Source organism: Pteropus vampyrus, unplaced genomic scaffold (assembly GCF_000151845.1).
Source record: "Pteropus vampyrus isolate Shadow unplaced genomic scaffold, Pvam_2.0 Scaffold193, whole genome shotgun sequence".
NCBI lineage: Eukaryota > Metazoa > Chordata > Mammalia > Chiroptera > Pteropodidae > Pteropus > Pteropus vampyrus.
Genome location: NW_011888974.1, coordinates 2,011,067 through 2,023,694, shown reverse-complemented (window position 1 = coordinate 2,023,694; position 12,628 = coordinate 2,011,067). Strand labels below are relative to the sequence as shown.

Sequence of the window (12,628 nt, the reverse complement as noted above, 5' to 3'; positions counted from 1 at the left end):
GCAGCAGCAGCTGTTAGCCTACAGTCTTAAAAAAATTCAAAAGGGAAAGGAGGGCAGGGCTAGCTCTCTCCTGCATCATTGGAGGGGAGCCTTGATGTGGAGGCTGCAGATGTCATGACTGTTGGCTTTGGAACATTCTTTCTTTGCATCTGCTTTACTTTTCCCAAATAGATTTGGCCTGGGTTTGTTTGTTTCTTTTCTTTCTTTCTTTCTTTTTTTTTTAATGTACATTGGACTGGTAGGGGAAGGAACTGAGGAAGACAGGTCAGAAAGGCAGACTGAAATATGCCAGGAAGTGCCTGAGATTTAGCATTGACACATTTAATTCACATATGGACCACCAAGGTTGGCTGTAAGGGCTCATTCCCATGGACCTGTGCTGCCCAGGCCAGAATGGCAGGCTTGCAGGGAGGGAGAGAAAGGAAGAAGAATGACTTGTGAACAGTCATGTAAAAGGCAGAAGGAAGTGGGAGAGTTTATTCACCAGCAGGATTGCATTTTCCTGGATGGTGTAGTAAGAGAAGAAAGGCTGGATCCTATGTTGGAGGAGAAGGAGAAGAGATTTCTAGATTCTCCCCTATTTTTAGATTTTCTCCTCCTTCAGTCCATCTCTTCCCCTTCTACCAGAGCAGTCTCTCTACAGTGCACTCATTCATTCATTCATTTCTTTATTTCCTATGTTCTACATTTTTACTCTATGCCAGGCTGTGCTAAGCATTGAAGAGAAAATGAGGAAGACAAAACACAAATCTCATTTTCTGCCCTTGTTAAAATGTCTCACAGGCTTTCTGTTTATTTCAGAATAAAGACTTCCCTCCCCTGCCTGCCATGCAGAGCTCCTGATGTTCTGGCTCCTGACTCCATTCATCCCCAGCCCCACTGCCCATCACTTCAGGCAACAAACACATTAGATTCTTTGCCTATCAATAAATATGTCAGGGAGGATCTTTCCCCTGAGTCCTGCTGCCTGTGTCTTCTGCCTGCTCTCAAATCCTACCAGTTCTTTATGAAAGGGTTGGGTTGGAAATGTTACCAACCTCCCTGGAGAAGCTTTTCAGAATCTCTTCCTATCCAGCCTGAAAGAATAAACAAACAAACAAACAAAACTTAACAGCACTTAATACATTCTAAATTCCTTGAGGGCAGGGTTCCATGCCCTGTTCCACCAGCATTTAGCATAGAGCCTGGAATATTTCCTCACATAAGCTTCTTCATTCTAGGTTCTCATACACAATACTTCATATCCCTGCTTTATTTTTTTACTCCTTATCACTTTCTGACATGCTGTACATATTTATATTTCTCGCCTATTTTCTCGAGTAGGTTTTTTTGTTGTCGTTCACTGCAGTACCCCATTGTTTAGAACAGTGCTTGGAGCATAGTAGATGTTCAATAGCTGATTGCTAAAAAAAAAGATTAAAATTCTCTGGCTTGTGAGCTGTATGGAATGTCAAAAAGGGAAGCATGTGAGCAAGAATTTGTCAGCTTGACCTTAGTGTATATGTCCTAGTTGGGGAGAAGATCGGTCAATCCTCAGATACAACCTAGTGTTAAGCATAAAGCAGACTATTGTTAACAGAATTGAATCTTTTAACATTTCACCCTGGAGAGGAAAAAGGAGATCCCCAGGGGTCAGCGGGCAGACATCTGCATCCTTTCTGTAAATTAACCAGTATGCCTGGCCAGTATTTGTCCTTCCATATTTTCACCTCATCAGGTTCCAAGAACCTCAAGATGGGGTTGGGGACCTGTGGGGTAGAGTGACAGTTCAGCTTTCAATGTTTAGCTTCTTAATTCAACCATCCCAGGGCTGCACTACTCTAACAGTTTGGATCTACAGTGGACGTGCCCCATCTCTGAACCCCCTTGGCCTGCTACTTTATCTCGGAGATAGGTTCCAGGGTTTAGGCCCTGGCCACTCCGCTGGTAATTTCCCGGAGAATATGGGGCGGGGCCGTGAATCAGCAGTTGCTCGGATTGATGCAACCTTCGTCCCCGCCAGGGGTCCCCAGCGGCCGCTGAATTATACCGCCCTCTTCCCTCCTCCTGCGCGCTATGACCACTGGAAGATGTAGTGTTGGCCGCCTCTTTGTCCTTGATCTCTTCGACATATCATCTCGCCTGTGGGTGAACTACAACTCCCAGAGACCCACGCGCCGGGGGCCTGACAGGGCGGGAGTCTGAGGGGGAGGGTGGGGGAGCATCTGGAGAAGCTGGGCTGCCGGAACTCGAGTGAAATGAACGGTGAGTGTTAGAGGGCAGCAGGCAAGGAGGGGACGCCCAAAAAGCAGTGACAAGCTGAGTTGGGGAGGGGAAGCCCGAGAAGTGTAAGGGCCGGGCGGAGCCTGGGCGGGGTGCGCAGGCGGGCGGGGCTACTTTCGTCACGCGGCGTGGGCGGGGCCGCAGGGGGTTGTCCGTCCGCTGCACGCACAGCAGCCGCAGCCGCCTCGCGCCCGGTCTCGCGGTCGCAACTCCAGAAGCAACCTCCGCGACGTCGCCTCAACTGCTCCCTTCGTGGGTCGGTCCTTCCGGCACACGGGCTTCAGCCGCGCCACAGCTGCCTTTTGAGCCCTCAGGCCGCCCTGGTCTCCTCGCCCGGCCCAACCCAGCCCGCGAAGATGGTGGACCGCGAGCAACTGGTGCAGAAAGCCCGGCTGGCCGAGCAGGCGGAGCGCTACGACGACATGGCCGCGGCCATGAAGAACGTGAGTTTCTCCTCCCCTCCCCCGCATCGCCCCAGCCCCTTTGTAAACGCAGGCCTTCGGGTGGATGGCCCAGGGACTAGTCGCCTGTCGCGACTGCGGGTTGGCCTCTCCTTGTTCACCTAGCGGGTAGGGGAGGGTCCCAATAGTGATGGGAACCTGGGTTGTGACGCGGCCTCTCCCCGAGTATCCCCCAGGGCCGGCGGCGCTGCCTCCTCGGCCCTTCCCGGGCTGGGGCGGGGTCCTGCAGGGCTGGTCTCGGGAGCTGGGTCTCTGACTTCGGTGTCTCCGGGGTTGCTGGGGACCATGCGCATCCTTTGTGCCCCACTTCCCCTCCTCCCAGCCTGGGCGTGGGGGCGGGGGACCGCATGGATGCGGTTCCTCTTTCTTTCCCTGGTGTCTGGGCGGCGCCTTCCTCATTCACTCATCAGATCTCCGGGTTTCCTAATATTGCAGCCCCCCCCCGCCCCTCCGCAATCTTCCTGTCTATCCTGACAAATCTTTTAGAACCTCCCCGGGATAAACGTAGGCTTTGCTGAAAACCTGGGCTAAATGGTGCAAAATCGAAACCTCCTTGCTCACGTTTTTCTTAACAAAAGGCTCCTCTCTCTGTTCCCCAAAGCAAAGTCCTCGTGCTTTTAGGTAGTGAGAACGTTTGTCTTGATAGCGTTTTCATTGATCTCAACATGCCATCTCCATTTTTTCCTAATGTTTTGTATTGATAATGGTAGGTATTGTCTTTAAAATAAAGGTTGTGAATTTAGCTGGCTGGTCCAATTTGTGACATGCTGTTTATTTTAAATACAGGCACACATATGTTGAAATTCCTATAAGTTGAAAAAATATTCTTTCTGATCAGCTATTGCAAACAAAGCGGTGGTGGGAGGCAGTATCAAGCAAGTCATTCTAGAAGATTCTGCATTTGTCATATTGCAGAGAGCCTAGACTGGGTGGAGGCTGGGAGGAGTTATTTTAAAGGGGAAAAAGTCTTTTTATTTTTTAGTTTTGTTAGATACATCTGAGGCTTAAAAAAGCTAGCGCATCCTCATGCCAATGAGAATACTCTATTTGTCGCATTTTTATGGGATGCAGATTCCTGCCTGTATTGCACCATTTTGTTAGTAACACTACACTTATCTAATGGGCTGTCAACGAGTTTGATATTAAAGGAGAGATATTGAGCATTATTAAATTAAATGTGGCAAATTAATTAATGATATAGATTTCCCACTATCTTAATTTTTAAATTCTTGTCTTATGTAACAAAGATTTTAAGATGCATCTCCAGTGTGAAGTGGATTTAGGAGTGTACTTTGTATGTTAAATCTTTTTAATGAAGCAGTATATGTATTACAGATTTCCTGAATAACTTTACTAATTCACAAAGGTGATAATGCTCATGTCTTTATATTTAAGCCAGCTACATGAACCAAAAAAAGATTTTTATCTCATTAAGGAAGAGAGTTGGTTCTAAATTGGGAGTACCACTGTATTAATATATTGCCATAGTTGCTATCTTAAAACATTTTAAAGCTCAAATGAGTTACCAGTATTGGAAATATCTTTAGTTAATGTTATGTAGACTCTTCTAATTTTTCCATATTTCTAGTTCCACAGGAAAGCGAGTGACCTCGTACCTATATCCATAGCAACCCAGTGATGTCACACATAATGACACAGAGGCTGCAATGCACCTAAGGGCTGGTAGGGAGTATGCAAATGGCATTTGTCCATGGTAATGCAGAAATTATAGCAGATAAGCCAGGTGGAATTGAGTACTTCATCTTCCACCAAATAAGAATTGGTGCAAAAAATAAGAATTTCATTTACTCTAAGACATTTAATCAGTGACCTTTAGATATGCCAATTTATTTTGCTGTTTCTAGTTTTCTCGCAAAAATTTGTAAGTTACATTTGTATTCTTAAACATTCATCTCACTATTAAAATTGGGCAATGATGGAATAAAGAAATTTTAAACAAGGCTTGTTTTATGGTCATAGTGCAGAGACGTCGTATACTTGGGCTTATTGCAAAGTATTAACTTGGCAGGCTTTAATAAAAACTTAAAAATTATGACTTCCTACTGGGTCATTTTCAGTAAACATTAGGGAATGAGAATCTGTTACAAAACACTTTAGGTTGAGATTTGGAAAAGTTCTCTTTTGCTATATTTATGCTTCTCCTTGGTGGAGTTTGGAAGAAAAAACCATTTGTAAAATAAAGCAGACCTTTTTTTCATACTTGTTTATTGTGGCTTTGAGGAAGTATGTTTACCTCAACTCTCATTTTCCTCATCTGTAAAATGGGTCAATACCTACTTGAAAAAGTTATGAGGATTAAATAGATGCAGTAGGTGCTCAAAAATGATAACTTCATAAAATTTTGTTTCTCGTAAGAGTCATCTAATTGTGGAGAATTTGGGAGATGCGAAGAAAATATTTAGTGCTATCAGTCAAGTGAGCTCTCTTAGGCTAAAATCACCTTGCTGATAGATAGAATTTATTTGCATTTAATGAACTTATTCTAATAGAACACTGTTAGGACCTGTGCAGAGTGATAGTTTTATGTAGGTAGTCAGGATAGCAGTAAGATTATGCAGTATTTTGAAAAGGAGGAAAGAGGGAAGTTTGGTTTCCTAAGACAAATGAGTAGTTTTCTATTTAAGGCTAGAGTGAACGCCTAGATGTTTCCTACTGGTTAGACAGCACTGTCTTGTCCTTTGGATTTTAATAGCCTCTTGAGAAGTTTATATTTTAAGTAGTCTACTGGTACATGCCTTGGCGGGAGAAAAGGTTCTGGCTACTAATTTTGTTGAAGTTACTGCGTTAACACATATGTGTGTGGGTCATTGGTAGCAAAAGCCTATCTTAATTTCATATAAAAGTCTTTCCTAATAGAATCGATATACTTTAAAATTCTTGCTATCTTAAATAGGCTTTTTTCCAACTAGCTCTTCAGGAGGCTAGATCAATAGCTATTATCGCTAATGGAGTAATGACACCTCTGTAGACTCTTCAGAGGTGGAGTTCTGCCAACCATTCTAAGTCACATGATTTCAGTTGTTCTTGTCTTTGGGATGGAAAGAATACAAATAACAGTTCGCTTTTTCTGTGTTATCCTTCATAATAACAAATAAATATTAACTGCTTTTTCTAATTAAAAATCTCATGTATCTTTTTTAATGATACTGATATAAAAGATGTCGCTAAATATGCACCCTCATTAGTCCTTTGGATTAACTGCCAACCCTGGGGAGGATTTCATCCCTTAGTACTTGGGGGAAGCCTTATTTATTTATTACATCAAACTCTAAATTATTAATAAGAGTGGAGAAAATGACCTTGCTCTTATTAAGGTAAAAGTCACATAAACTAACCATTTTTAACTGCACAATTCAGTAGCATTTAGTATATTCACAATGTTGTATAACCATTATGTCTAGTTTAAAAAATGAGAAAATATCTTTAAAAAGTGATGATGGTCTGGATTTCAAAACATGATGACTTTCAGGAATGTGTCAGTAATGAAGCACCCATACCAGCATAAATTTTAAAAAGGGTCTTAGCTAGGTTTGTATTTCCATTAAAGAAACATATAATCACTTAAATAAGAACAATTTACCTGAAATCAGAGCCAACTATTAACTGTTTGGAGATTTTGGAAATTCTGCTGGTGTTCTTATGATTCATTTTCTACCTTAAAGCTGACTTTGTTATGATTTTCCTGTTGGGTGGCAGCAGTCCCCTAGTGAACACTGCAGAACTGAGAGTAGTGAGCTGTTCAAGCCTGGGATCCTAAACTGATGGCATTCCTGTAAATAAGATGTTAAATACATTGTTTTAGTGTCTCTGAGGCTGCAAGAAGCTTTTCATTCCCATATCACTAGCCCTAACCCTTTTTAACTGGCAGGGCTTCTGATTATTTTTGTAATCTTACCAGATTCCATGAGATGTGAAAGAACAGCAAAGACTACTGTATATGTTTAATAGTTGGGGCGGGAGGCGGGATCACATACAAACCACTATGTTTTGTCTTAATTTTCTAAGTTCCGTATTTTAGTGCTTAACCAGATATATGAGAGTAATTATAGGGGCCATATTTGTTGCCTTTCTAGGTTATAAGACTACAAGTACTATCTGCCTTATGGCCTTTCCTTTCATAGTCATTTTTCTGTTGTCTTCCCCAAATTTGGTTTTAGGTATCAGCTGTCATTTTGGTTCACTACCAAACCATATCATCTTACTTTAAATTGGCTCTTGTAGAGATCTTTGAAATTTTGATTTTTCTAATCTATGAACTTGAGTAGTAAAAAAAATAGTTAATATGAAAAGCGATCAGCAAAAATTTCCAAGAGCTTTAATTTTAAGATAAATGGTTAAATAATTGGTTTGGTCCCATGATTTTGCAGAAACAAAAAGTATAAATCTTAAAGACTTCGCATGTTTTTTTTCCTTTCCTTTTAAAAGAACTGATGAGCCTTCACAGCATTTCACTTGTAAGGATGTGTCCCACAAAGGTAGATTTTTCTTTATCTGAGTTAAATACTGTTAATGCTCTGTAAAGCATTAGTTGGCTTGTGAATAGGTAAATAGAAATGAGAGTGTTCTTACATATGCAGGTTTTTAACAACATTAAAAAAAATTTTCCAAATAAACGAAGTGGTCTTATTTTTTTAACTTTTGGAGAGCTCTAAAGCCAGACATAGTAAGACCTAGGTGTAATGTCCCCTCTTAGTCTGTTACTAGAACGGGGGTGTCAGAGCTGGGAATATGACAGTGATAGCAGTGGGCAGCTGAACATGAAATAACAGTGGTAGCTCAGGAGGAATCTCTTACCACCCTCCCCCACAGCTGAGTGTGAAGAGCAGCTGCAGCAATGTAGAAAAGAGAGAAGGCTAAGAGGTAGGCTTTTAAAAATGTAGGTTTGTTTTGAAAGATCATTTAAATTTCTTTAGCTTTCTAAAAGGAATTTTTTTTTTTGTTTAAAAAGGAATTATTAATATGACATTTAAGCCACCATATTAAACCTAGATCTAGGAAGCAAAGTTGCCTATAGTGCCAGTACTTTAAGGATGTAGAAATGAATTTAGTTTTTTGACTGAAATTGTTTAAATTCGGTACCTTTCAATTCAATGCAGTGCTCCTTTTTATAGCAGTCTAACATGAAATAGTGAATGAGTGTGAATTTGCAGTTGGGCCCAGCATGAATAGTAGCATGCAAACAATCCCATACTCCCTGCCAGTATACTTTTATATGAAGCCTGCCTGGTATGGGTAGACTCGTGGATAGTTGCTATTTCAAATCACTCTTCTCATATGAACTACATCTGGTCTTTCCTAATTGCGTCTGTGTAATAGAAATTTTAAAGTTTAGACACTAGATTTTTTTTTTTCTACTAGGTAGGAACTGACCCAGTTCAGAAGGGCAAGGAGAACTAACAAGTATAGGAGGATAGGAACAGTAGGAAAGAGCATCCTGAGGTAAGGAAAGCTGGAGGGGACAAGTGAATAGGGAAGGAACATTCTAAAATATCTTAAAATTTGGGGATAATGTGGTTTTCGAAGGGAGTCTGGATTTTTGGAAGGCTGTCATCAGTGGGCTGACTACTGAGTCTGGCTTTTAGGATGCTAGAAAATTTTGGAGGCAAATGACAAGTATCATGACCATAATAATTCCCTGTGGAGTGGGATATTTCCATCACGTTTTTCTACAGGGTTTACGCTTGCTTTTGTACCTTGCCATTATTTCAAGAGTATTTTCTGTCATTAGTATTTTCAATGGCTGAATAATTCTGTGGATGTCATAATTTAATTTTATTTAGCATTTAGGCTGTTTCCAAATTTATAAATAATGTTATCATGACCGACTTTGTGACTGAATCTTCTAACAGTTTATATATTAGGACAGAGACCCAAAAGTGGAATTGCTGAAAGAATGGCTAAGAATAATTTTTAAGGATCTTGAAACGATTACTAGTACTGGTTATCATCTCTTAAAGTTGCAAAATGTAATTTTTGAAATAGGTATTACACCTGGCTCTTTCTATCCAAGAAGAAATATAAAATGAGGTTGAAATTGGAGAAAGCTTGACTGCTAGCTTATTATTTGTGGCAAGTCTCTCCCTTTTGCTGCTCTCTCGTGGTTAGAATGATTGCCTTAAAAAGAAAAATTAATATGGAAACTTTACAATACGTACAAGCTAAAGATGAATAGTATAATATGCCCACATTTATAACCAGCTTCACTTGTCAACATACTGGCCAATCTTGTATCTGTATACTTTTCTACTCTTATCGGCCCCCTTGAGATTTACCATCTTGGAAGATAGCTTTTTATTGAACTAAAATTACCCCCGTTTGCTATAAATGCTTAAATTACCAGCAAGATCTGTTTACATTTAAATTTGACAACCTCAGGGTTTAGTTTCTTAAAGTATCTAATCCAGATGGTAGGCAATTAAGTTTTTCCTCGAATTTAAGAGGAGCACTTCAGTTGATACCCAAGTGCTGCTTCCCTTTAGCCTTTATACTCAGGAGGGGTTGGTTGGAAAGGCAAGGTGGGTCACTAGTGGGGAGAGAAAAAATGATGTGTCTGTAGGTTAATAGTTCTATCATTATAGGACTGTTCTTTTTTACTGCCTATTTTTTTGGAAGGACATTAAAGATAGATTCTTTTGACAGTTTTAGCTTTTATCACTAATTTGATAGAAGAGCTAAAACCCAATTAACTTGTTCAGGACAATGTATAAACAAGTTTTGCTTTCATCTGGCTTTGTTGCTTGCCAGGCATTTACAAAAAATGTACCTTAGCGTCAGTATACTACTGGGTGAGCATGTGTAAGATAGTATAGATATTAGCTGTCTGGACTCAACCTGGATTTGTGTCCATGCTCAGAAGTAGGGAGCTGACCAGTATAATGATATCAGTAATTTAGGTGAGTGAGTACACTGCCCTTTTTACTTTTTAACATTTGGAGGTCCTGCAGGTAAAAGTTTAAAATTTTTGGAATTTGATCCATTGAGGAAGGAAGGGAAAACAGTATGGTAAACTTCAAACAGCTATAGTAATGAATTGAATTTTAAAACAGAAAATATATTCCTATTGATATTACTTATTTAGAGCTATGCCTAGCATGTCAATTCTCAAAAACACTGAATTATAACTAGTTCTTACTCTGCATGTATGATACTCTTGCATTTTGATCATGTTTTTCTCTGTTAATGAGCTAGCTGGCAATGTACATATATAGACTATACATATTTTTAATGATTACTAAAGACAGACTTTAGCAAGTGTTTGTAACTCTTGTGAAAATCAAGTCAGTACCATCATTTACTGTGCTCTTGCAGCATAGCATTGCTCTGAAATGTTGATGAGTGAAACTAAGCATCTGGACCACAATGGAAAACTTAGGGTAGTTTTTAGTATGACATTTTTGTTTTAAAACTCTGTTCCGTAGATTTCTGTGCTAAAATCTTTTTGGGAAGACAGAAGACTATAAGTTATACACTTAGATAGAATATTGTAATATAGTCTGACATTTGCTGTCACGGGAAGCTTTTTAAAATACTTTTCCCATTTAATTTCGCAAGTTTTATAAAGTGATATTCCCATTTTACAAGTGGAAATGTTTAAGTAATTTGCCTAAGGCTTGAGATAAGTATTTTTTCCCTCTAAATCTAAGGCTCTTTATTTAATAGGTTTTTTATTTTTCATAAAAGAGTCATAGGTAACATGTATATATGGATACTGGTGATTTTTAGCTCTTGTCTCGATTTTTTTTCAATAATTTTAATAAGTGTTCCATTGTTTGCAGAAGCATTAAGAATCTTTCAAACTACTACATATTTAATATTTATTTAGTTGTCCTTGAAAGGATTGTTGTGTAGTCTAGGTTAAAATAATGAACAAGTTTCCTTTAGAACAGTCTTAAAATATATTGCTGAATATGAGTGAATCTGTTTTCTTTTAGAAAACATTTGATCCCATGATTGTGGTATGTTTTAAATATTTAATAAAAGGAGAAGTTTAGATTTTTAGCATGAAGAGATAAAAACTTTGCCATTGGAGTGGTATTCGCAGGAGGTGAATGCCACTCAGAGCTGAATGAAAGAATATACTTCAGTTACTTGAAATAAATGGGAGGAACTGTGACCTTTTTGTACGTCACAAATAACATGATTTTGTGTGGAATTCACAAATGAGTGTGGAAACATGTTTTGAGGAGATTTGGGTGAAGATCAAAGGAAGAAAAAAGATGCTAATTTGAATATTTTGCTAGATGTTCTAGTCAGGTTGAAGAAGTGTGTGATACTGATCCAGAATCACAAAAGGAAGATGGAGTTGTGATGAAGGATTATTGAATTACTGAACATCTGTGGGAATATTCATTCAACAGATAAAAGTTGAAGTAAGCTCAGTGCTGTGGAATCAGGAAGACATTGACAACATACTGGGCATCAGGGGAGATGAGAAGTCTCCACATTACAGGACTGAGATGTTGTTATCCCCACCCCCAGACAGCTGAGTTCCCTTCCATTACTACATTCTCTACTAGAAGTGGTTATTATTTCCTTGAAGTGATGCCAGAACAGTATCTCGGTGGTGGGGGCAATGAGGTGAGGGGGAAAAGGTTGGAGGGAGGAATGTCTAGACAGGGAATAAGAAGGAAGAGATGAGATTAAAGGCATCATTTTAATCCTGTAATTGGGGTATATGGGAAAGAGTAGAAGAGGCAAACAAAAGAGACTCATGGGAATGTGTTGGGAGGGAAGAAACATCTTGTTTGGCATATGAGGAGGAGGCAATGAACGATGCAGTTGTAAAGGCCTTAAAATTGGCTTATTTAGTGGTGACTTTACTCTGAAGAGGTGATAGTAAGCAAGCTAGGCATTAAGTGCTAAGGACCCAGTTGAGATTAAAAGAAACTTAATTTGTAGTGAGTGCAAGCTATATTATTTGTAAAAGAGGATTCAAGAGCAAGTCTGGTACGTGGGAGTGAGTGAGGACTGGTATTGGAGGATGAGTTTGACTTTAAAAGTGAATGATTCTGAATGAGGTCAAGAGCTTGGTTTGGGGATAAGTTGTCAGAATCAGTTTATAATTACTTTGGGGGGACAGCCTTGGATAATGGAAGTGTAACCAAAGGTCTGGACACAGGTGAGCTTTCAGAGAAAATAAACATGACATTGATTTCGAAAATTGTAGAAGCAAAAAAAACACTGAGGAGATTATGAAGGAGTCATTATGGGTTTATATGAGAACCTGTGTAATCTTTAACTAATTTCCATTTAATTTTTAGAATAAGATTGACTGATGGCAAAATGAGTGCTAGAACATAGCATATCTGAATTTTTTTCAAGACATTTGATGAGGTGTTTTCCAGATATGTAGGGTTAAATATTAAGTTGCAAAGCTTTGTCATGTCCTAAGGTAAAAAGCGAGACAGATTGGAGCAATGGATGGAAGGAATCTAGGCTAATGAAGTGGCTTTATTTTTGTTGAAAGTCCTGTACTGTGGCTCCAGATTCAACTGTTCGTTAAATTTGGTGCAGATGGCACTTAACAATAGTGCTTGTAGGGAAAAAGACAATAGGGACTTTGAGATCTCAGTTGGAATTGAGTATGATTTGATTTTCAGAAGTTAATTTACACAAAATTTAACACTACTGCAAAATAGTGTTAAAACAAGTATATTAAGTTAGTTTCTGTTTCTATCAAACTATGCAGATCAGATATTCTCACAGTTCTGTTGATTGGCCAAGTAGTTATGGTCTAGGCCAGTTTCTATGATCTGGATAAAATATAATGGCCATGGAAGGTTCCCAGAAGCAAGCCCCAATCCAAAGCAGTTTTCAAGCCTTTGATTGCCTCATACTTGATAATTCTCCACTAACTGAAGCAGGTCACATGACCAAGCTCAGAT

General features: G+C 39.4%; 1 protein-coding gene across 1 annotated transcript in view; it reads left to right on the top strand.

Annotated features, from left to right (window-relative positions):
* Nucleotides 1-2,408: 2,408 nt before the first annotated feature.
* The window catches only part of YWHAG (tyrosine 3-monooxygenase/tryptophan 5-monooxygenase activation protein gamma), a 23,323-nt gene continuing 13,103 nt past the window's right edge, over nt 2,409-12,628 (top strand). The window contains exon 1 of the mRNA XM_011371551.2: nt 2,409-2,705. Coding sequence (XP_011369853.1) covers nt 2,619-2,705 — 87 coding nt within the window. The 5' untranslated portion in view covers nt 2,409-2,618. The remainder of the gene's footprint in view (nt 2,706-12,628) is intronic.